This window comes from Stomoxys calcitrans, chromosome 1 (assembly GCF_963082655.1).
Source record: "Stomoxys calcitrans chromosome 1, idStoCalc2.1, whole genome shotgun sequence".
Taxonomy (NCBI): Eukaryota; Metazoa; Arthropoda; class Insecta; order Diptera; family Muscidae; genus Stomoxys; species Stomoxys calcitrans.
The window spans coordinates 211,452,006-211,475,941 of NC_081552.1; the positions used below are offsets into that span (position 1 = coordinate 211,452,006).

Genomic DNA, 23,936 nt, shown 5'->3' on the forward strand with positions numbered 1-23,936 from the left:
AAGGTGGTCTCATTTGTACAACAACCACAAGTCATATGGTGTAATCCGCCATTTTGCTATCAGCTTGTTTAACGTTTTGCCAACACAAATAAACAAAATTGTGTGCGTGTATGGGAGAAAGAAGATAACAACAAAGATAATGCAAACAAAAATCTGACATTTTAATACCGTCAAACCTGGCCGGCTGTTAACAACTGTTCGCGTGAGACCACCTTGTTAAATCCGCCTTGGTTATTAACTATAATACACACACACAACCAAAACCAATACCAATAGCAGCCGATAATATAAAACTATTTAGCGAAACATGAATGATAAAATGCCGATAGTAATGTTGGATTGATACATTTCCGGCATTCAAGCTGGTACATGCAGGATTCACTTAATAAGGTTGTGTCAAACGATCAGCCGACACATTATTTTTTGAATTTTTGACAGTGCTTGAGTTTCTCAACTAATTTTCTTTTTATATTCGTTCTTAGTTTACGTTTTCTCCTATTTGTGAAATATTTAATTGGCACGATTTGGCATCCTCAATATTCATGGGTCTTTCAACTTTTTGTCGTCGGCAAGTGACGTTACCCTTCATTATTCAGAAATGCCTGTTATTAATCTACCTTTAAATTCACCACATTTAAAAATACTAATGCTGACATCTAACTGTTGTAAGAAAACTACAGTATAATGCCCAATACCTAACCAACCCCAATCTTTGGTAGCCCCAATCTGGCAAGGCATATGTCGTTAAACAGCTGATTATAAATTAGTTTGTTTTCTATCCAGCAGTGCAGTTTTCCCATTTTCCAGTAGGATTACAAAAATGCCCACTTTTTATTTCGTTATTGTGGGTCACCAAGATAATCCCATCTTCGAAATGGAATTTACTACCGTCAGCAAAGAAGTCAGAGTAAGTAAATCGTAGATAGAACTATGCTTGGCGATTCATATTAATGTTCCCTTGTTTTCAGAAAGAAGATCACCGCCATCTAAGTCAATTCATAGCTCATGCTGCTCTAGATTTGGTGGACGAACACAAGTGGAAAACCCCAAGCATGTATTTAAAGTCCATCGACCGTTTCAATCAATGGTTTGTGTCAGCCTTTGTGACTGCTAGTCAGATACGATTCATAATAGTACATGACCAGAAGAATGATGAGGGCATAAAGAATTTCTTTAATGAAATTTATGAAACCTATGTTAAGTATTCCATGAATTCCTTCTATAAAATCAATACACCAATTAAATCACCAACATTCGAAAAAAAGGCTCAGTTATATGGGCGAAAATATTTGTTATCTTAAATGTGGGAGTTGCTTATATGTATATATGTGTGTACCTGCTGTTATGTGAGGTACGTTTTATTTAAATTTATATTATTACGATTTATTTTAGTAATCTATTTAAGGTAATTCAATTTTGTACAATAAAACAAAAAAACTTACAAATGTTAAAACCCTTAAAGAGTATAATATAAAATTTATGTTACAATGCATTGGTCTTCTTTGAGTTTATATTCCCTTACATTCATCTACAACAACAACGAACACCAGGATAACCTGGGTAGCATTTAAACTAACAAAAAATCACACTACAGACGGTCTTTGTTAGTCAGCTCCTTGCCCAGTCCTCAAGAACCTCGCAACGATATTAGATTTTTTTTGCAGGACTAACAAAAAGTTGGGGACATAATTCCAGACATGAACCAACTTAGGGGCATGGTATGGAAAACAATTAGTGATGCTGTAAGTAGCACGGAATTCCTGACTTATATTTTCTCTTGCGAGGTTGCTTTTTAGTATTTAGAGCGCACAACAAGCCGATTTCTAGCTAAGGTGTAATATCCGTACTCTCTAACCCAACAAAAGGATTGCCATTACGTATGTATTTATATATTGGGCATGAAAACACGAAACCATTAGTAAATTTATTGGTGCCTTTAAATTATTAGTGGGAGGCCATCGTTGCACAGAGGTAACCGCCTATGACGCTGAACGCCTGGGTTCGAATTCTGGCGAAAACATAAAAGAAAAAATTTCAGCGGAAGCTATCCCCTTCTAATGCTGGCGACATTCGTGAGGTATTATGCCATTTCAAAACTTCTCCCCAAGAGGTGGCACTTCAGCACGGTATAACTATGAGCACGACACAGGATGGAGTTTTGAGCTCCGTTTTGTGTGGTGTTCATTGTGTTGTTGTAGCCAAAGGACGATCTCCGCGGGAACGGGGTGGTGATTTGAAGGCGCCAATAATTCGCCTTGTCATATCGAGCATCATATATAATATCTTGAGCCTCCAGACGGGGCAATTATTATCCGATTTGTCTGAAATTTTGCACAATGACTTCTGCTATGATTCTCAAAAACGTCACCAAGTATAGTCCAAACCGGTATATAACCTGATATAACTCCCATATAAATCAATCTCTTGATTTGAGCTTTTAAGCCTAAAGAAGGCGTTTATTTAAACTTACAACTTTATCCCCGAATTGTGTTTTCCGTTTTACTCCGAATTGATGCAAGATCGTACAGCTGAAATTTACATTTTTTGATTCAGGACACTTCAATGAAGAACACTGAAAAAGAATAAGGGCTGCCCAAGCCGCTACTGAAAATTTCAATTTTGATAGTTTTTGCTTTATTTTTGCCTCTTATTTAAAACTAACGGTAATAACCATATGTTCATGTCTGTGGCACCTGTCGTTGACAAATGAGCTTTCAGTTATGTCCTCTTTAATGCTCAGTTTACAAGGCACATCATGATGCTTGGCAATTGTAATAGTTTTGGTGAAATAAGGGTGTATGCGTCACATGTACACATAACCATCAATCATGGCTGAAAAATCAAAATCACTTGACTTTAATCGTAATCATAATTTGACAGATATTTCCGATATGTCGAAATTTTTACAAAATGGTATTATGGTTATCGAAGACGAAAATTTGTTTACATTTTTGGTATCACGTTAGTCGAATTCGACTATGAAATTTGATGAAAATGATTGATATATAAGTTACTGAATACCACGAAATGTGAAATTCGCCTTTGACTACGGCTACTGTATATTTTCGCCTTCGACAACGGGAATAAGGGTGATTAAAAAAGACATTCTGTTTAAGATAAAGTTATAAAAAGAGAAGAAAAGTATGGAAAAATAAAAAGAACAAAATCGATGTACCGTTTTTGACAAAAGCTCTAATTAAAACGTTCACACGATGAGTATGATCATGATGTGCCGTATAAAAACCTATTTTGGTACCCCAATTAAAAAATCCATTTTGCTTACATAAACAACAATTTAAATCTTTTTATTTCACGGGTTTTTGTAACAAATTTCATAACAATTTTCATTTTCGATTTTTGTCCACCAGCGTAGCACTGTGCGCCGTTCGGACTCGGCTTTAAAAACGAGGTCTCTTACCATTGAGCTTAAACTAAACTATTGTATTAAGAAATTTTTTCAACTAAAAATTTAATTGAAAATAAACATTTTTTCAATTGAAAAATTAATTGAATCAAAAATTTTTTTTGATTGTATCCAGATTTTTTTTTTTTTTTTCAATTGTGATTGAAATTTTGGGATACATAGAGAGGAGAATATATGGACAACGTCTAGTGAGGAAACACTAGAACTACTCGTTTATACACATTTCCCGGGAAACTCTCCAACGGACAATGTGGCGCCAGAAGAGGTTGACTCTGGTATGCATTCGTCGGCTATTGGGGAAATTATGTCTGAGTTGAAAATCCAAATTTCGGCTCCTTTATGCCGCGTAAAGGCAAGCCTACTGAAACAGCCCTTCACGACCTAGTCTGCTACATACACGGTTCTCTCGCTGTCAAGGAATATACGATGGTAGCATTTCTTGACATTGAAGATAAAACCGACGTCAATCATGAATGAGTTGGAGTTTCTAGGCATCAACTCTACCGTAAGAAAGTTTTTTAATAACTTACTTACTGAAAGATGCATCACGGCAGGCTTGGTGATATGTATGAGGAACACCTCAAGGAGGAATATAGCCATTAAAAAAATATTATTGTCTCTGGAAGAAAAAGGTGTAATAGTGGTCGCGTTTGTTGATGACGTGGCAATTGCGGTTAGGGGAAAGTTTCCCAGCACTCTAAGAGATATACTTCAGGGAGCTCTACGTGCAACAGTGAAGTGGACTAGGTGTAAATCCGTGCAAGACAAAAGTAGTACTGGAAATTGCATTTCAAATCCAACATTATGGAAAGAGCGAAAAAGGCAACTCTTGCCTTATACACCTACAAGAGAGATATGGCAAAAGTTGGGGATTTAGACCGCACCTTATGCATTGGGTATATACTGCAGTTGTCAGACCTATAATGCTATATGGTCTTGTGGTTTGGTGGACGACGGTTCAAAAGCCCACCTACTGTTCAATACCCAACCGGATTCTAAGGATGGCTTGTTTGTGCATCACAGCCGCAATGAGGACACCATTTAATGGTTGTTGTTATATGTTTTATATACTTCAACTGTAAATAAAGGATATATATATTATGTACATATTGATCAAAAAAGTATCTCAAACCTGATAATAAGCTGCATGATATATAGGCAGCCTTTTATACTGGAGGATCCGTAGACAAGAGAAATACAACTCAGTCTCCGGCCGTTAGTTTGCTATCCATTGGATGGCAAAAATAGAAATGCGATACTGCCTAGACAACGTACGCTTGTGTCATGATGAAGCTGTAGCCTGTCGTAGTCAATCCGCAATCTGGTACATCTTGATGTTACTTCACTATGCATACTACTATGGCTTCCAATTTTCGTATATTAGTCAACTAGGTTTCTTTTTTGCACCCCAAGTGTGTCCGTCAGCGATTAGAGGGGTTTTTTCACTCCTGACTTTGTCTCAAAAATTTGGTAAGAAATTTAAACGAGACCCCTTGTTGTCGTTGTTTTTTTTAGCAGTTTGTTGTGTTCTATCTTGCGACTGCTTGATTCTGTTGAGTGTCAAGTCCCGGAAACTATGCGACTAAGATGGGGTGCGTCCACAGGGATCTGGGTCTGGCTGGGCAGTTAAACAGGTGATGGGTATCGTGCGGTCCCTGGTTACAACCGGGTCATACATCTTGCACGTCGGCATCAATCCTTGCTCTGTAGGATTTGAGAACTACTCTGGTTTGACGGGGGAGGTCAATTTCTTCAGGTGCAATGGGAGGCGGTTGTTCTCCAAAGACTACATTCACCCGATAGTCATTTACCGCATCTGCTACCGTGTCTGCATGAATGTTGTCTAGACCAGCTTGATATGCCGCTTGATATGCCCTAGAAGATCTCTCTTGTAGCGCTGAACCTCACGCTCCAGATCATGTAGATCTACCTTAACGCTTCTGGGCGGTGGTTATCAATCCACAAGATGATGATATTGCTTAGACAGCATGTAGTTATGTCTTCGCTCTGGTAGGATCTTTGTCTCCTGATGGAGGTGGTCCACATGAGAACTGAGGAGACAGCCCGTCGCAGTTCGGAGGGCAGCATTCTGACAGATCTGAATATTATTCCACTGCGTGTCACAAAGTTGACGTGACCACACTGGCGCTGCATAACTTACCACAGACCGGCCAATTGTTTTGTGCGTGGTCAGCAAGGTTTCTTTGTCTGCACTTCAAGTGCTGCCAGCAAGTGACTTGAGGGCCTTGTTTGTACTTTTGATTTTATTGCAAATTGCTGTGGCATGTGGGGAGAATGTGTAAATGCTGTCAAATGTGACGCCAAGTATTTTGGGACACTCGATGGTCGGAATCATTTCTCCATCGACCATCACAGTCATCTCAGTATTCACCTCACGCGTATTTGTAGTGAACAATGTGGCTGAAGATTTGATGGCAGATATCTTCAGATTTCTTGCAGCGAAATATGAGGCAAGTTCGTTGAGGTAGACGTTCAATCTCTCGCTGACGTCAACAATGGGTAGATGGGGGCCTGATGCCATGATCGTACAATCGTCCACATATGATACGATCTCTATGCCGTCTGGAGGATAGGTAGAGGTTAAACAGTGCCTGTTTGACTCTACGGTGCTTCGACTTCTTATCCCTAAACTCCACAAATGACTGCCGACCACACAGATAATTCGCGACCCATCGTTTCAGGCCTGGCTGGAGTGACGTGTTGGCGATGTTCTCAAATAGTTTTGCATGGCTGACAGTGTCGAATGCCTTCGATAGGTGCAGTGCCACGAGGACCTCCTATCATATGGCCTGGGCTGATTGAAGCCACGGCAAATGTGTACGGTGATGGCATGCAAAGCGGTTGTTGTTCGAAATCCATGTAGAGATCGGTTTGTACGAATCCCCCAAATTTGGGTCCTTTCCAGGCTTCAGTAGCGAGATCACTCTGCCCATTTTCCAGACATCGCGAACTATAAGAGTGTTCAAAGAGGACAGTAGTAAGGTACTCAACTCCAGGTAAATCCGGATTCTTCAACACCTTGGATGATTTGGCGCCACGGATGACATTCGTAACTTCGCCCACGGTAAATTGTGATGGCTGTCCATCGGCTCGGAGACCACGGATATGGCGAATTGCTCTTCTCCTTGCCCTGTTGACGGTTGAACAACCTGGCGCATCTCTTTGAATCAGTCACGGTTATTTCGCCAAAAGTGACTGAGACCCTGTCATTCCGTCTACTGGGGTTCGAGAGTGACTTAACAGAGGACCACAGCTTGCCTAAACCGGTGCCTAAGTTACATTGCTCCAAGTGTTCCAGCCACAAATTCCGCTTATTTAGTGCGGTTAGTGCGGTCCATACAACAAATCCCATCACGCCCGTCTGCGAGTACCACTGCCTGTGCCGGGAAATTGGGCCTCACTGGTATAAAGCGAGCGGCTGCTGCGTTAATGATGTCTGGGAATTTTCTTTCGGCCACTAGCACACCCGAGGAGGGGGGCAGTTGGCTGAAGCGGCGATTGGTATAATCTCTGATTGATAAACGCCCGGCGCTTAGAGGTTATGAAGTCGAGTGGTCGGTCGATGGTCGAATTAGGGGGAGGTTGTCTGACCACAAAGAGATGACGGCTAGCCAGGATACGTCACTCAGGAGATCAGTAGATGTAATGGAAATGTCTGGCGAGCTGCTGCACCTCCTCGTAATCCTAGTGGGGGCATCCTCATTCACCGTGGGGAAAATGATTTTGGCCAGATAGTAATCCACATATGTCGGGGTTGTAAGCTTGGCCATTAATTAGGACACAGCTAGCAACCGGCGGTATGTACACGTTGTATAGCTCTATCTCGGCTGTACCGAACCTGACTGCTATCACCATGCACTCCATGTTGGGGTCACTAGCGCCAGGCGCATTCGAGATGGGTCTATATTGCACGGAATGGTGTATCACGAAGGCCAATCCCCCACCTCCATTCCTTGAGCGATCCTTACGTAACACATTGTATCCGGGATAACTGTGCAAGCTGCAGGTGTTGGTCAGCTTTGTCTCCTGGATCGCTGTGGCCAATATGTTCTTCCGACTCATGAAATGCACAATCTCATCAATCTTGCCACGGAGATCAGTTGATTACAATTTCCCAATGGGGTCATTTACGTTATATTGCTTCACAAATGCGTCAGCTATATATTCAGCTTGTGTTCGTTAGTTAATCACTTCACTTATCTGTGAGGTCCGCTGCATTCTCTGGGAAATAAAGACTTAACTACGGTATTTGAACAACTCATATAAGGCGGGCGGCAGCTGTTGGCTGAATATATTTTGCTCATTCCTTCGGGGCGTTTTGTGCGCTGAACTTGGCTTTAGATTGATTTAAGGCTTCTTTCTACACTCGATACCAATTCCAACGGCACAAGTTTGTCGTATGCTTCGCAGTGTACTAATTCAATTCACCTCTGCGTAACTTGAAAATTGGTTCTGTTTGAAAACACATTGTTTTGTACTTTTTTTTGTCTTTATATACAAAATAGATGTATTATTTGCAGAAAAGCATTTCATTTTTACATTACAACAATACATACAGTCTCTTATAATTAATACACATACATATATTTTGTATATATTTATCATGATGATATAAAAGTAAAATGCTTAAATGCATTTGTTGATTTATTTAATTAAAAAAAAAATTAACTAAATATAAACGCTTTGAAAAAATACATAATTTGCTAAAAACTATAAATAGATATTTGGAAAGTGTTTTTAGAGGAACAAAACTTGGAAAATGCATTTAATACAATAAGGACGTTACTTTAGTTGAAACAATGACTATGCATAGTAAAAAGGGGATACATAAAAAATAAAAGGATGATTGGGATATATTTGTAGATATTCCTCATTTCATCATTTGCACAATGTTTGCTTTTGTAATTGGCAAGAAGCACACAACACAACACAAGCAAGAGACACACAGAGAATGGAAAACAAGTCAACACTCAAACAATAAAATCAATACATATTTCAAAGAATGTTTCGTTAACAATAGCTTAGTAGCATTTAATATATAGTGCAGTATGTTGTTGGGATTGCGCGGATAGTTGGCAATAGAGGATCATTTGACAGCATAGCCATTGGGATTATTGCTTTGCCAGCGCCAAGTATCGACACACATTTCATCAACACCACGAGTGGCCTTCCAGCCCAAAGCCTTTTCAGCCAGAGCTGCATCGGCAAAACAAGTGGCCACATCACCGGAACGCCGATCAACTAGTTTGTATTTTATTTCACGGCCCGAAGCTTTTTGGAAGGCATTCACCATATCCAAAACGGAATAACCCACACCTGTACCCAAATTGAAGGCAAAGAATCCAGTCTCCGCTATATTGCGTAATTTATCTAAAGCTTTAACATGACCCTCGGCCAAATCGACTATGTGTATGTAGTCACGTACACCGGTGCCATCTTTGGTAGGAAAATCTGAACCGTATACTTGCAGGCAATCACGTCTGCCCACAGCTACTTGTGCAATGTATGGCATCAAATTATTTGGTTCACCATTAGGATCTTCCCCAATACGACCACTGGGATGAGCTCCAACAGGATTGAAATACCGCAAAGAAACAACAGCCCAACGCTAAAGGGAAAACATAAAACAACTTAATTTAGCATCGATATACATGAAATACTTGGTTTGACTGGCGCGTTTTACCTTATCAGATTTACACAAATCTTTTAAAATTTCCTCTGTAAAATATTTGGTTTTACCATATGGGCTAGTGCAGTTGCCTACGGGATGTTGTTCAGTGACGGGCAGAAATTGTGGTTCGCCGTATACTGTAGCACTGGAACTATAGACGAATTTGAAGACGTTGTTATCAGCCATAGCTTCAAGCAAAACATTTGTCCCCGTCATATTGTTGTGATAGTATTGCAATGGAATGCGACATGATTCTCCAACAGCCTTGAGAGCAGCAAAATGTGCAACCATATCAATTTTATGCTGAAAAGAATTGTGGATGTATACGAAAAAAAGTTAATTTTTTTTAAGTCAATAATTAAACAGTTGTATAAAACTAGCCCAGCGATCCCATACACCTAGCTCATTTCTTTATTCTTTTCTTGGCAACAAGAATCGATCGATGCAATATGACATAAAATAAAAAAAAACATTAAAAAGTGCCAATATTGCTTTTAAGACTCTAAATTTACGAGGTCAAGAAGGATTTAACAGCCGATCAAAATTGAGCAATTGAATTGGGAGTTGGAAGAACAGGGGATGTCAAAACAAATTGACTTGCACTGGATCCATTTTTTTTGTGTTTAATGATTTTCCTTCGCCGCTTGTGTATCTAGTACCAAAATAAAACACAGCAAAAGTATGCATTTGCTGTATTTTATTTATCAAGTCTAGAGGATTCGTTAGCTTAAGGGTGGTACTATGTTCGCCCCGGCACGAGAAAGCTATGAGCACCACACAAGCCGGAACATTGAGGTCCGATATGTGTGGTGTTTATTGCTGTCACGAGAAGCTTAGCTGCGAGCTATCGGGCGCGTCCAGTTTGCGGATAGTGAAATGCTCCATCCGGAATAGCTGTTGCTGCAGTCGCGGACAATCAACGGTACCGAGCGGAGAGTCTCAGTGAGAGATCGGGTGGCACCGGCTCTTGCACAAATACAGAGTGCCTATGATGCTCGATGTGACGAGGCGAGTTATTGGCCCCTTTAAATAACCAATGGCCACCCTGTTCCCGCGGCGATCGGTTCTTTGGACCGAAACGAACTTGCTCAGCTACAGGAGCTTGACGAGGATCGGCACCTCTACATGACAACAACTATGTTCGCTTTTAGCGCAATTTTTTTTATGATTACTATTTTTTAGATAATAGATTTTGAAGCAAAAGAACTTGCTGATTTCATTCATAGGACATTTCCTCTTTACTTATGAAACATTTTTTCATAAAAGTATTATGTTATCATTGAGATTTTTTTTAGTGTTTCAAAAAAGTAACCGTGAAAAACATGTGTTTTCACCGGTGAAAACGAACATAGTACCAGCCATGACATAATTACCAGGTAGTGTACCGTAACGCGAAGTGCACTATCTGTCAACGATTATTGGTTGTGTGTGTATTTTATTGTAGTTAAGAACTATAACACACACACAAACAACGAAAAATGGCGCGAACTAATAACATACGCAAAATCAGAGTTGTACCAATCATTGATTTTGACAGACAGTGCGCTCAATATTTTGTTGCTGCCACTACCTATAAATGAATATATCATGGTAGCAGCCATTAGGATAAATAAAACGCTCCTTCCGCCAAATGCGTTTGAACTTTGACGTTGGCAGCACTGACACAACTTCTGAAATAATTTATCAACAAAACAAACAAAATAAGTCGTTTTAATTTTAAATAATTTTTTCTCTAAGTTCATCTATGTGTTTAATTAAAATCCTGAGCAATTTTGCCACAGAAGGTTTAATCAGTGAAAAATATGTTTTAGTTGTCATTGATTGAATTGAATGATGACACCATATCTTTTAATAAACGGCGAAAAGATACGCCAGTTAGCTTAATGGGGATAGCATTTTTCTCCATACAAACTAAGCGAAATTTTCGGTTGCAGCCAAGACATTTATGTCGCCACCGAAAAAAAGTTGCGTAGATTACAACATGGCGACAAACATCGATTTATAATTTTGCGGATTTTTATTATCATTTTCGGCAAATAATAATAATCGTTTTTATTTGCAGATAACTTTATTTCATGTTGCATGGAGCTATTAAAACATACATTTTCATTCGATGTTGCGAAAAAACGCCTATTTGTCACCCTGTTACGCAAAGAAAATTTCATTTGAGCTGCGTACCTGAAAGCCAGAATTGCATACTGCGCTTAATTGGTCAATAAAACGCCCCTTTTGTATGACAATTAGTCGCGCATGTTTATATGAGCTTTTTAATATATGTTTCATATTTGATCTTGAAATTTCGCTATGAAAATTTCTCGATTGACCTTGAAATTACTATGATAATTATAAATATATTTTCTGCAATAATCAAATGTGACGCAATAGCGTACTATTTTGAAAGCTTAATCTAGGAACAATTAAGTATCTAAAAATGAACCAAAGTGGATTTTCTATACGTTCAGGTTCCCGCAGCGATCGGTCGTATGGACCGAAACGAAATTGCTCATCAATAAGAGTTTGACAAGGATCTCTCTCCTCTATATGCAAATGTGGCTACGGCAACAACAACATTTTCTATACGTAACATACATAGGGAAACAAGAGAGGGATAACTTTCCTCATGTCAGGTTTAGTCAACGATAACGTTTCCAACGTCATTACAACTGAGTCCGAACGGCATATATTCGATGTTCCGGAGGCGATATTAAAAAAGTTATTATTAAACAGGAGAGTCTTACTTCATATCAATGAGCTCTCTCCGATGTTGTTGTAGCCACATTTTCATGTGGAGGTGGCGATCCTCGTCAAGCTCCTGTAGGTGATAAAGCTCGTTCCGGTCCAAAGGACCGATCCCGCGGTAACAATTTGGCCAATGGTTATTTAAAAGCGCCAATAACCCGCCTTGTCTCGATATGACATCATAGACACTCAGTATTTGTGCAAGAGCCGCTGCTGCCCGCCTCTCACTGAGGTTCTCCACTCGATACCGCTGATTGTCCGCGACTGCAGATACTCTGTATGGAGCATTCCACTAACCGCAACCTGTGGACGCCCGGTGGCGGTGGAGTTAAGCTTATCATGACAGCAATAAGCACTACACAGATCGGACCTCAATGTTTCAACCTGTGTGGTACTCACAGCTATCCCGTGCCGGGAGCTCTCTTGGATTCAAGCTCTTTGTTCAATTATAAAGAACCTCCTTTTTATAGCCGCAGAGAATTTTACTAGCTATAGATGGTCATCAAAAAATTAAAAGCTGACACATTTTGTGGCCCCCATCTTAAGGCCCTCAACCTATCTGTGGACCCGACGCAGGATTACTATAAGTAACACACAAATTGAAATTTTGAACTCCGATTGATATACTGTTCATCGTTATCAAGGGAAGCTCAATTGAGAGCTATCGGGCGCGCCCACAGGTTGCGGATATTGGAATGCTACGCAGGTATGTGCAGTAGATGCAACTGCAGTCGCGGGCAATTAGCGATATATTGAGAGTCTCAGTGAGAGGCCGGGTGGCACCGACTCCTGCTTAAATACTCAGTGTCTATGCTACTCGATAAGATATAGTGAGATATTAGCGTCTTGGAGTATCCAATGGCCATCACTTTCCCGCAGCCATCGGTCCGTACCCCGTGCTCACCCATAAGAGTTTGGCGAGGATTGCATGCAAACTGTCTCTGTACAAATTTAAAGTTTCCGGTCTGGAATATGAGGACAAAGTTCCTGCTACTGAAGCCAAAAAAGGATTTGGCCAAGAAAAAATCGTACAGACAGATTTCCGCTCTCTCATCAGTTTAAGACACTACACCTCACGAGGCTTATGGGACATTTTTCAAGTTCTGAGGATCTGCATGAATTCCGTTGATATGTATCTCTAATCTCTAGCTATTTTCGACAATGGACGATTGCATTATCATGGCTTAACGCCCCACATTTACGACACCTGCGACTGGTTAAACGTCAACCTAGTCGAATGTGAGAATCGAGTGTATGACGATTCCGACCACCTAACTCAAAATACTGGGATTCACATAAGACAGCCTACACAGGTCCTTTGCTCATAATACTTCAGTTTGTGACAGTCGGAAGCAGAACAAGGCCCAAAGTCGCTTAGTTGGTGTGGCACCAGATCCTCGAGAAGATGGGTCTACGCGGAATGTTGGAAGAGGAAGCGTATTTCGGCAATGCTGATATCGGGGGTGGGGAGTAGCACTGAATACGAAACTAGATCTGAGACATTCGCACTTGTAGGTGGAATGCGCGGCGTTGAGGACACCTCTCAGACAGAGGGAGTCAAAGACATAGCGCTCTTTGCATTTCGGGCATTCGCTTGTTCTGGCGACAAACAACTACTAGGTATTGGTGACGCTACGGACTTTGTCCGGGCGGAACTTGGGGATGGGGGCGTCCTGCCCATCTTAGGTCCCGCTATTTATACGAAAGGGTCTAAGCTGGATGGGACCACTTGGGCAGGTGTTTTGTTGAATAAGGGAGTGACATAGACTTTTGGACTGGTGCTGTCTTTCAGGCTGAGGTTATTGCGATCCTCAAGATCTTGCATGTGATTATTACTCAGGAGGCTGTCGCAATTTATGTGGACAGTCAAACGGCGCTGGCTGCAGGTCGAGGCTTGGAAGGCTCGGAAAACGCAAGGATCGTCTTGAGGTTTGGGGGTTGCTGTTAGGCAGGGAACGAGGCGGCTGACCAGCTGGCCAGTTTTGGGATGCGGATGGATTCTGTGCTGAGTGCTATGCCGATGGTGAACCCCCCTGTTTGAGATTGTGGATGCCTACTACGGCGAATGTACATAATCGGCGTTGTGGGCTGCAGGGACTTGAAGACCCTGTGGCCGAGATTCTCCGGAATGAAGACGTCGATTGTTCTTGAGCTGGGAAAGAGCGACCATAAATTGTTGGTGGAAGGCCGGAACGGCCACTGCAATAACAGGTCGCTGACATGACGATGGGCTTGGGACGATGAGGATTTCCGCAGAGTCTGTAGGGATGAGGAGTAGTTGGAGACTGTCGAACACCTGCTGTGCCAATGCTCCGCAATGGCAGGGAGACGGCGTAGGATTATGGGTGAACACCTTTTCTCTTCACTGTGCTCTCTATAGTCTTTCGATCCCCGAGTCATTCTGATCTGACGGGGCGGCTCTCTAGTCGGTGAGACTTCTTTCGGTTTATCTGTAATTTCATTTCTTTCTAAGACGAACACAATGAACCAGGGGTTGTAGCAGTGTGTTGTACACTGCGGCGGCAGCCGACTCCATCGGCCCGACCTTCAGCTACTGCCAAAGCTTCTTCCATCCGGAAGCTTGTATGACTCCCTAAAAAACTCAATTGGAGGAGACTTGCTCCAGAGCCCCATTCCACTTTGAAACCAACGTGGATAAATTTCGCAGTATACCATAGGCATCTGTGTTCTTCCTTTAAAGCCGTTCATTTGAATATGTAATTATTGGCGTTTTCTGTTTCCATCAGTGTCCTAATATGTATGAAAAAGGCGAAAAGGCGATTCCACTTCTTCTCACCTTACTAATAACATTTTTTGGTCATTTAAAGGCCGATCAACACCTTGGGGGAAAATAACGCAAAGTTATATTTAAAATGGAGACTTTCTACGAGTATAGACTAATAGACTGATTCAAGTCCCAGCTTATGATTGCAAAACCAATGCAGTGCACATTCTGTATTACCTTTTATCGCATAAAGATCAATTAAAAAGAATAAAAAGCTGCGTTGCCGGGCATTTTGAACACATATACATTGCTTGCAAAGCAACGAAAAACCCCCATTGCGCTAGATAAGCAAAAACCGTAATTCTATGAAGCAACTTCTCATAATATTTGTTCCCCTTTTCGGGTACATACAATACATATGTGTGTATACACAAGCGATAAAAATTGGAAAACACATGATAACACAGTTGGTCTCGTTTATCGCAATATATGAAGAATTCTAAGTTTATTATCAAAACACACATATGTACTTAAATATGGCAGACTATAGCTAGAAACACTGCAATTGAAATTCACATTTTCTACATTTTCAGAAATAGTGATTTCCCCACGTTATCTAATAATGATTTTCGATACAAAAAATACTAAGAAACATATCAGAATCAAGGAACTCCTTCATTTCATGTTGAATCGATATTCATGCGTTTAATTGTTTCAGAAATGGTGGCGGTAATAGGACATCACCCTTATATTAACATACAAAAAGACACCACAATGTAACCACAAGTTCTATCATGAAAAAGACTTCTAAAAGTGTTCATTTATGTTCTTGTAAATTATCTTATCATTCCGTTCTATGCATTCGTTATTGTCTTAAAAAAAAAACAAGTAAAAAGGCGTTAAGTTCGGCCGGGCCGAACTTTGGATACCCACCACCTCAGGTATATATGTAAACCACCTTTCATCAAAATTCGGTGAAAATTTCATAGCTTATGTTCCATATCAGTTATATCAAAATATGTTCAGATTTGGACCAAATACTAATAAGTACCGCAGCTATATCTAAAAATAAACCGATCTGAACCATATACGACACGGAAGTCGAAAAGTATAACATAAGTCACTGTGCCAAATTTCAGTGAAATTGGATTATAAATGAGCCTTTTATGGGGCCAAGACTTTAAATCGAGATATCGATCTACATGGCAGCTATATCCAAATCTGGACCGATTTGGGCCAAGTTGCATAAAAATATCGAAGAGCCTAACACAAAGCACTGTCCCAATTTTCGGCGAAATCGGACAATAAATGCTTTTTTTATGGCCCTAAAACCTAAACCTAGATATCGGTCTATATGGCAGCTATATCCAAATCTGGACCGATCTGTGCGATATTGCAGAAGTATGTCAACGGGCTTAAATTAACACACTGTCCCAAATTTCGGCAACATCGGACCATAAATGAGCTTTTTATGGGCCCAAAACCTTAAATCAAGAAATCGGTCTATATGGCAGCTATATCCAAATCTGAACCGATCTGGGCCAAATTAGAGAAAGATGTCGAAGGGCCTAACACAACTCACTGTCCCAAATTTCAGTAAAATCGGATAATAAATGTGGTTTTTATGGGCTAAAGACCCTAAATCGGCGGATCGGTCTATATGGGGGCTATATCAAGATATAGTCCGATATAGCCCATCTTCGAGCTTAGCCTGCTTATGGACAAAAAAAAGAATCTGTGCAAAATTTCAGCTCAATATCTCTATTTTAAAAGACTGTAGCGTGATTTCAACAGACAGTCGGACGGACATAGCTAGATCGTCTTAGATTTTTACGCTGATCAAGAATATATATACTTTATAGGTCGGAAATGGATATTTCGATGTGTTGCAAACGGAATGACAAAATGAATACACGCCCATCCTTCGGTGGTGGCTATAAAAACGGTTATTGAAAACACAAACGCACTTCTTTCTCTTCATCACAGACGGTAATTTTTGTTTTTTTTTTTTTGTTTGCTTGATTTTTTTAATTATTGAACCAGGTAAATGACAAATTCTTAATAAATATGATTTATGTTATTGTTGTTACACGTTCGTTGTACATATGTCCTAAACACATTGACACATGGGATGCATATTTACACATCCAATTTCAATACGAAATCGTTCAGAATTCGCTAAGAAGTTTTGGCAAAAAAAAATTCCCTTTCCGAAACTTCGATCTGTTCCGAAATCATGTCAACCATTCTATATGACTTTCGTAACAATTTCGGATCCGAAGTCGTATGCAACGTCCAAAGTTAACCCGAAGTCTTTCGGGTCGACGCATTCCGAGTTAAGGGAGTGGGCGACGAATGCAACATTGTGGAGCAGTGAAACGGTCGATAGGACGGCGAAAATCCTATGGGGGATCCAGATCGCGAGAAGACGAGGCTATTAATGAAAGGAAGCAAGAAGGAGGTCAGTATAGCTATTGGTATCATAACGGGACACATAGGACTACGAGCTCACTTATGTGAAATCGGTGCGGCAAGTGATAGCATGTGTAGGGCATGCGGGGAAGATGATGAGACGTTGGAGCATTTGCTTTGTCATTGCCCGGCTTTCTCGTCTAACAGATATCGGCACTTAGGTGGAGACACAATACCAGACATGAACCAACTTAGGGGAGTGGTATTGAAAACAATTAACGATTTTGTAAGTAGCACGGAATTCCTAACTTAAAATTTTCTTTTTAAAGGCTATTTATTTTTAGAGCGCACAACAAGCCGATTACTGGCTTAGGTGTATGTCCATAGTGGCATGGGGCGGATTAATATCTGCACCCTCTTTTCAACCTAACCTAGCCGATTGGTTTGCTGGGAAATTACCAAATAATTGAAATAATCAAATTTAGTTGCTATAATAAGTTGGTTTTTTTAAGCAAATGATGTCATCCTTTCGAAGCGATAAATGCATATTTGCTCCCGAATTGCCTAAGCAAATTCGGGAAACTTTTTATATCAATGAGTGCTGTCCACTTAATGTTTTCTATCTCGCCCTCGACTTTTAACAGGCATGTACGGGCGACGTGCTGGTGATCGACACCACTTTGTAGAAAAATTTTGCATTATGGAAGGTCTATCTCATAGTGGTTCTTTTTATAACAGATGGCTTTAGAGTGCCCTTTTTTTACATAGAAGTTTCACAAAGCTGGAAGTTAACAAATCTTGCAGTTTTAATGAGCCGGGATTTAAACCGATATGTTTGGCGTGATTTGACAACACGATAATTTATGCTTAATTAATGAAGCCTTAAACAAGCCTTAAAATTGGTTTATTAAACAGTTCTATAAAGAAAATTTGTCAAATAACCCTATTTCAATTCTACATTAAGTTTTGTGAATACTGATATGTAAAAACTTTAGAAATAATTGATCTTAAACCAATTATCATTATCGCCATAGCGGCGCATCGTTTCGAAGTTGACGTATTATACTTCTACCGCAAAGATAAAAAAAAAAAACACACAAAAATTCCAAATTAAAAATTAGCCTGATATATACATTTTCGAGAACACACCCTTATTAGGGATCAACACATTTGTATGGGGGCCCTCTTTCGAGAACACATACTTATGAGGGATCAAAATGTTTGTATGCTGGCCCTCTTCCGAGGGTAATGATTTTGATGCAATGAGGCGCTTAAGCTCTGAATAGGTTGGTTGAAAATTAAATTGTAAATGGCCTGTCCTCCTGTCCTACAGTCAGCTCAATATCACCAAAAGTTACTCCAATGGGAAAGATTTCCCCTTAACATGGGACTATCATTAAAACTTTTTCCCGGCACGGGATAATGTATTCATCGTAATGCGTTTGGCTGGGACTTTGATCTCCAAGCTGTGTGGTGTTCTTCGTTATCCCGAGCTTAGCTGAGAACTGCCGGGCGTGCCCACCGATTGTGGATAGTGGAATGCTCCATACGGAGTAGCGTCAACTGCAGTCACGGACAATCAGCGGTATCGAATGAAAAGTCTCAGTCAAATGACCATCATGTTCCCGCAGTGATCGGTCGTATAGCCCGGAACGAGATTCAGTATTTAAGCACCGCTTAAATACTGAATGCCTATAATACTCGATATGACAAGTCGAGCTATTGGCACCTTTAAAAAACCAATGGCCATAACGCTTCCAGAGCGAGCTTGCTAACCTATAATGCTTGGCGAAAATCGCTACCTCCACATACAAAGTTGTTCTTTTAACTTTGTCCGACTTGTCCGTTAACTAAAGGCCTTCGGGAGTATAATCCACACACCGTTCGCAGTCTGTTCGCCTGACTCCTCTCAATCTTTAAATATGTGATTTTTAAGGAGAAGAGTTACCAGTACTTGATGCCCCGGAGAGGTTGGAAAGAAAGCTAGCCGAGCGCAATATAGAGAGCGAGAGAAGCATTTTCTAGAAATGTAGAGTGGGCTCAGTCAGAAATTGGCGAAAATCGCTACCTCCACATACAAAGTTGTTCTTTTAACTTTGTCCGACTTGTCCGTTAACTAAAGGCCTTCGGGAGTATAATCCACACACCGTTCGCAGTCTGTTCGCCTGACTCCTCTCAATCTTTAAATATGTGATTTTTAAGGAGAAGAGTTACCAGTACTTGATGCCCCGGAGAGGTTGGAAAGAAAGCTAGCCGAGCGCAATATAGAGAGCGAGAGAAGCATTTTCTAGAAATGTAGAGTTGGCTCAGTCAGAAATGTATTGTAGGGGGCATTAGGAAGGATCTGACCTTTTTCGCCTTGGATCTGAAGATTACTATGATCCCAGATCCTTCTTGGCAAAAGCGGGGACTTACTAAATAGCCAAAGCGAGAACCATCTCTCCTTTCAAGATGCATTACACCGCCATGGACAATTCGCTGTATCTTAAGGTATCGACAACGGGCTAGTGGGTACCGAGCAATCTAAAGCTGGAAACTTGAAGCTCACAAGTCGGAAAGCTACCTGTAAAGTAAGAGCAAGTGAAAGGCAAAGAGTGCGAGGAATGCCTATCAACGGATAAGAACAAGCTCAAACGTTTGTCGGTAGGATTGAAATTGATCTCACCTAGAGGGAAGGGGAGTGGAAGGGAGATAAAGAGGGCGTCCAAAAAAGTCGCATATTCTCCACCATCAGAGGGATCGAAACATGTGAAACCTTGTGAAGTTTTTAATTACAAAGAAACAACCCAAAAAGTAGGAGGATTGCAAATTTGCTCATGAACATTCAATTAAGGAACAGGGGCAAACTTCTCACATATCAATGAGTGCTGTCCGATTCCAGTTTAAAGCTCAATGATATGGGGCCTCCTTTTTAAAACCTAGTACGAACGGCGTGCCGCTGTGCGAACCTCTTTGTGGAGAAATTTTTACATTGATGCCATACCATTTTTTTCAAATGGCATAGATCCACACAAATATTTCCAACATTAGAAGGAGATAACCACCGCTGAAACTTTTTTCTGATGTTCTCGCCAGGATTCAAACCCAGGCGTTCAGCGTTATAAGCGGACATGCTAACCTCTGCCCTACGGTGGCGGAATTAGTTCTCGATATTCGTCTTATAGGTTAGGTTCGGTTATAAAGGTGGTACGGATTTGAATCCATCCATGGCACTGTCGACAGACACCTAAGCCAGTTGCGCCCTCTAAATATCTAAAAAAAAAGTAGTCTCGAAAAAAAACGAAACACTCAAACACCCATTAATGTTTTTCATTTCACGCCCCTAAGTTGTTTGAAGTCTGCTGTCCCCACCTAAGTGAGGAAGTTCGTTAGCTACGAAAGCCGGGCAATGAAATGGGAAATGCTCCTACGTCTCATCTTCTTCCCCACAAGCCCTACACGCGCAATCACTTATTCTATACTAATCTATTCTGTATAAGTCTAGTGATTATCTCCTTCTTACTTCCTTTCAGGATTAACCTCGTCTGCTTACGATCTGGATCTTCCCATAGGAGTTTTCTAGTCCTTACCCCCCGTTTACTGATGGCAGAACTCTGGCCTTCACTGACTAATTCATCTTTTTTTTCATTCTCCCTTACTTCACTATGGCCCGACAGCAAAAGGATACGGATCGTGTCATTCTCAAAGAAGACTAGCGTCGGAAAAATATCTCAGTCGCTTGGTCCTCAATGTAGATCCCCAGGCCCATTCTTTTTTCCAACGCAGTCCTTCAAACTAGTAAGGCGTAAGTTAGTATTGATCAAATCACGTTCCTGTTTAGCCAAAGGATTATCCTCGGATTCAGGATCCATTTCGAGCTTATACATAGTGCATAATATCTGTGAAACTTCTCAAAACGCTCCTGAATGTGGCATTTGAGTTTGCGTGATATCGAATTTGTCTTGGTAATTCTAATTACCATTGCGGTAATCGTGGGCTCAGTTACCATCAGAGATTTGCTTGACTAGAAACTTTTATGTAAAACACCCTCTGTGTATTCTTTTCGGTAAGTTCTTCTGTCGATGCCTCTCGCTCTATGATGTCACATGCAACAATTCAATAAAATCAGATAAGAATAGTGTCCAAAGTACTTATAAAGTCAAATTGAAAGATCTATTTTTATAGTAACTTTACCAGTTCGTAGAGAAATTGGGACCAGTATTGGCATGGATGTTGGAAGTAACATCATAGCATGGAAGTCATACATGAACATGGCAAGATTTGTGCTATTTTTTATCCAAACTGATTTAAATCAATAAGCAATAGCGCTGTTTTGACAGACGGGACTCGCCAGATCGACATAGAATAAAGTAACGATGAAGAATATGAATGCTTCATAGGAGTTTAGATAAGAGGATGAAATTATCTCAGAGGTTTTATAGGTGGTTATAGACATTCGTCCAACGTTCTCAGATGTAAAGAAATTCCGTCTATTTTGGTGGTATGACTGCTCGGGATTTGCTACTCATTTTAAAGGTCTAGCATGCAAGACAATGCGGTTTATTGCGATATGTGATGGTTTGTTGTGATAGTCGGACGAAACTCAATAAAACATCACACTGACCCTAGAAAATTGGCTAATAATATATAAATTTTGCAAAAACCCCAAAATTAAAAGCTATGTACTCATCAATGGAGTACATACATCCTTTTGGAGCTTTTAAGATTTAATCGCCAAGCATCTGTTAGCTAAATAAGTATGATGCACAACCAAAACGTGTTAAATTTTTGTCTTCAAATATCGCAGCGAAAAACATAAAAAATATTTAATTAAGAAAGGTCAATAAACCAATACAACACAAAAAAAAAAATTTTCAGCAAAAATAAAAAAAATCTCAACCTGTAAAGCATTAAAAATTCTCAATGAAATTTATCAAGCAAATGTAGGCAAATAAATTTTAATTTTATAAACGTTTAGTGTACACAAAAATACATACCTCTTGAAATACAGCGCGAACTTGTTCACGGTCGGTGATATCGACTCGATAGAAGTGTACTTTTTTACCGGTGATCTCTTGCACACGGTTCAAGGCTTCGGGCAATTTGGCTGTGCCGGAACTGTAGGCATTGCATAGATTATCAACACAAACAACATTGTAGCCAGCATTGAGCATCTCCAAAACGGTATGGGAGCCGATATAACCAGCTCCTCCAGTTACCAGAACAGTCGGTGGAGCCATGATGAATTCTTAATCAAATTGACTGGAACAGAGTAGGAAAGCGAAAGTTGTATTGGAAAAATTTCCTTTCACCGTTTGATTTGTTTAGAAACAAGCAAAAATGAAAGAATAAAAATACTTGACGTCAGCAAAATTCTAAATGTTCTTCAATTGCGGCCATGAAGCGATTGTACCTAGGTATATAGGCGATGTACGGTGGAGTGCAATGATGAGGATGGTATAATCTATGGCTAGTATTCTGTAAATCTTTGCTCTCCCATTGACTATTCAAGTTCCACTGCTGATTCTCATACTCTTAGTGTACAAATTGATTCACACAAGCTACAACAATGTGTAAACAAACACGTCGTCAATATCATAAGCTGTTTTTTTTTTTTTTTTGTTTAGAAGATGTGTAAGATTATGAAGAAGATGTGATTGTACTCTACTCCACTGGTCAGGCAACAATATCTCCCAAAAAGTGTTGGACGACGTTTGCGTATTAAAAATACCAACAAGGTGAGTGGAAGATGAGCAAGCAGCTGGCTACTTGCCTGTCACTTGTCGGACGTCGTCAAAATAATCTTCACACACAATGTGTATTATGGGCCAGAAGATGCTGACCTCTGTTAATAATACCTGATTCTGTTTTTTTTTTTTTGCTTTCATTCTTACGTAGTATTAATTATAAATTTAAATTTCTACACCTTAACGCCCTTTTTCTTTATAGATTTTCAGTTAGACCGCTTATCACCATAAATCACTCGCATTGTTAAACATACGGACACACACACGTTCATCCATATCCAAATCACCCGACGGCTCGCACTGAAGTTCATTAACAATTTCACTTGTTTTCCCCTAACTTTCTTAGCTTTTTCAACGTACGAACATTTGAACACAGACACCAAGCAAAATACTCACTGACTCACTGGAACAGCCCAACCGAACACAACGACTACCGTTCAAAGCTGCTTTTTAAAGACTGTTCGCTTAACGTGCCCTGCGCCTTGTATGTTCTTGTTTTTTTCCGATATCACTATCTGTTGTCAGTGTTCTCCAGCACTCTGACATTTATTTGCTCCGGCTTTGACCATTGGTGCACTATGTTTACGCATTAATTCATCAAGAATGGAATTAGTGATAACTTGAAGTACATTTCATTTAATGTAAAAAATCGACTGATAAACTTATATTTCTTATTAAAAATATATATATTTATTTATACTTGACATAAATACACAATTATGACAACAACAACGACTAGTAGTTGCCACTCTGGTAGCATTTTTTGGGGATGTAGTATTGTTTAGTTTGGAGGTCGGAAGCTTTGACGGCCAACATACATAAGATTGTCGTTCAATTAAAATAACCTTCTAAATACTTAGGGGTCGGTTACACTTAATTAAATAAAATAGAAACATTGGACTTTTACGTATTCGCTTTACAAGTGCGGCAGTCATGGATTCCTTGTAGGGTTAGTAAGTTAAGTGAATGGAAAAGAACCTGTCTTTCTCTCCTTCTCGCTTAATACTAAATTTCCCCTGAACATTCCATTAAGGAACAGGGGATACTACTCTCATATCCATGAGTGTAGTCCGTTTAATTTTAAAGCTCAATGATAAGGGCCCTCCATTTTTATGCCGATTCCGAACGGCGTGCATCATGGCGACACCACTTGGTAGAGAAGTTATAACATGACAGGATACCTTACAAATGTAGCCATTATTAGTAAGGAGATACTCA

General features: G+C 40.2%; 2 protein-coding genes across 5 annotated transcripts; one reads left to right on the forward strand and one right to left on the reverse strand.

Annotated features, from left to right (window-relative positions):
• The first annotated feature begins 750 nt into the window (after nt 1-750).
• On the forward strand, nt 751-1,492 carry LOC106086144 (probable trafficking protein particle complex subunit 2). Its single transcript, XM_013250691.2, has 2 exons — nt 751-907; nt 969-1,492. The coding sequence occupies exons 1-2, from the start codon at nt 821-823 to the stop codon at nt 1,299-1,301; spliced, it is 420 nt and encodes a 139-aa protein (XP_013106145.1). The 5' UTR covers nt 751-820; the 3' UTR covers nt 1,302-1,492.
• A 6,788-nt stretch (nt 1,493-8,280) lies between these two features.
• Nucleotides 8,281-23,398, reverse strand: LOC106086658 (UDP-glucose 4-epimerase). 4 transcript variants are annotated; one of them, XM_013251412.2, is made up of 4 exons: nt 23,115-23,398; nt 21,969-22,233; nt 9,129-9,419; nt 8,281-9,053 (listed from the first exon to the last, which is right to left on the reverse strand). In XM_013251412.2, the coding sequence occupies exons 2-4, from the start codon at nt 22,209-22,211 to the stop codon at nt 8,532-8,534; spliced, it is 1,056 nt and encodes a 351-aa protein (XP_013106866.1). In that variant the 5' UTR covers nt 22,212-22,233; nt 23,115-23,398; the 3' UTR covers nt 8,281-8,531. The 4 variants fall into 4 exon arrangements, with proteins under 4 accessions (XP_013106866.1, XP_013106891.1, XP_013106883.1 ...); XM_013251437.2 differs by lacking the exon at nt 23,115-23,398 and adding an exon at nt 22,898-23,046; XM_013251429.2 differs by lacking the exon at nt 23,115-23,398 and adding an exon at nt 22,866-23,046.
• Nucleotides 23,399-23,936: the final 538 nt, after the last annotated feature.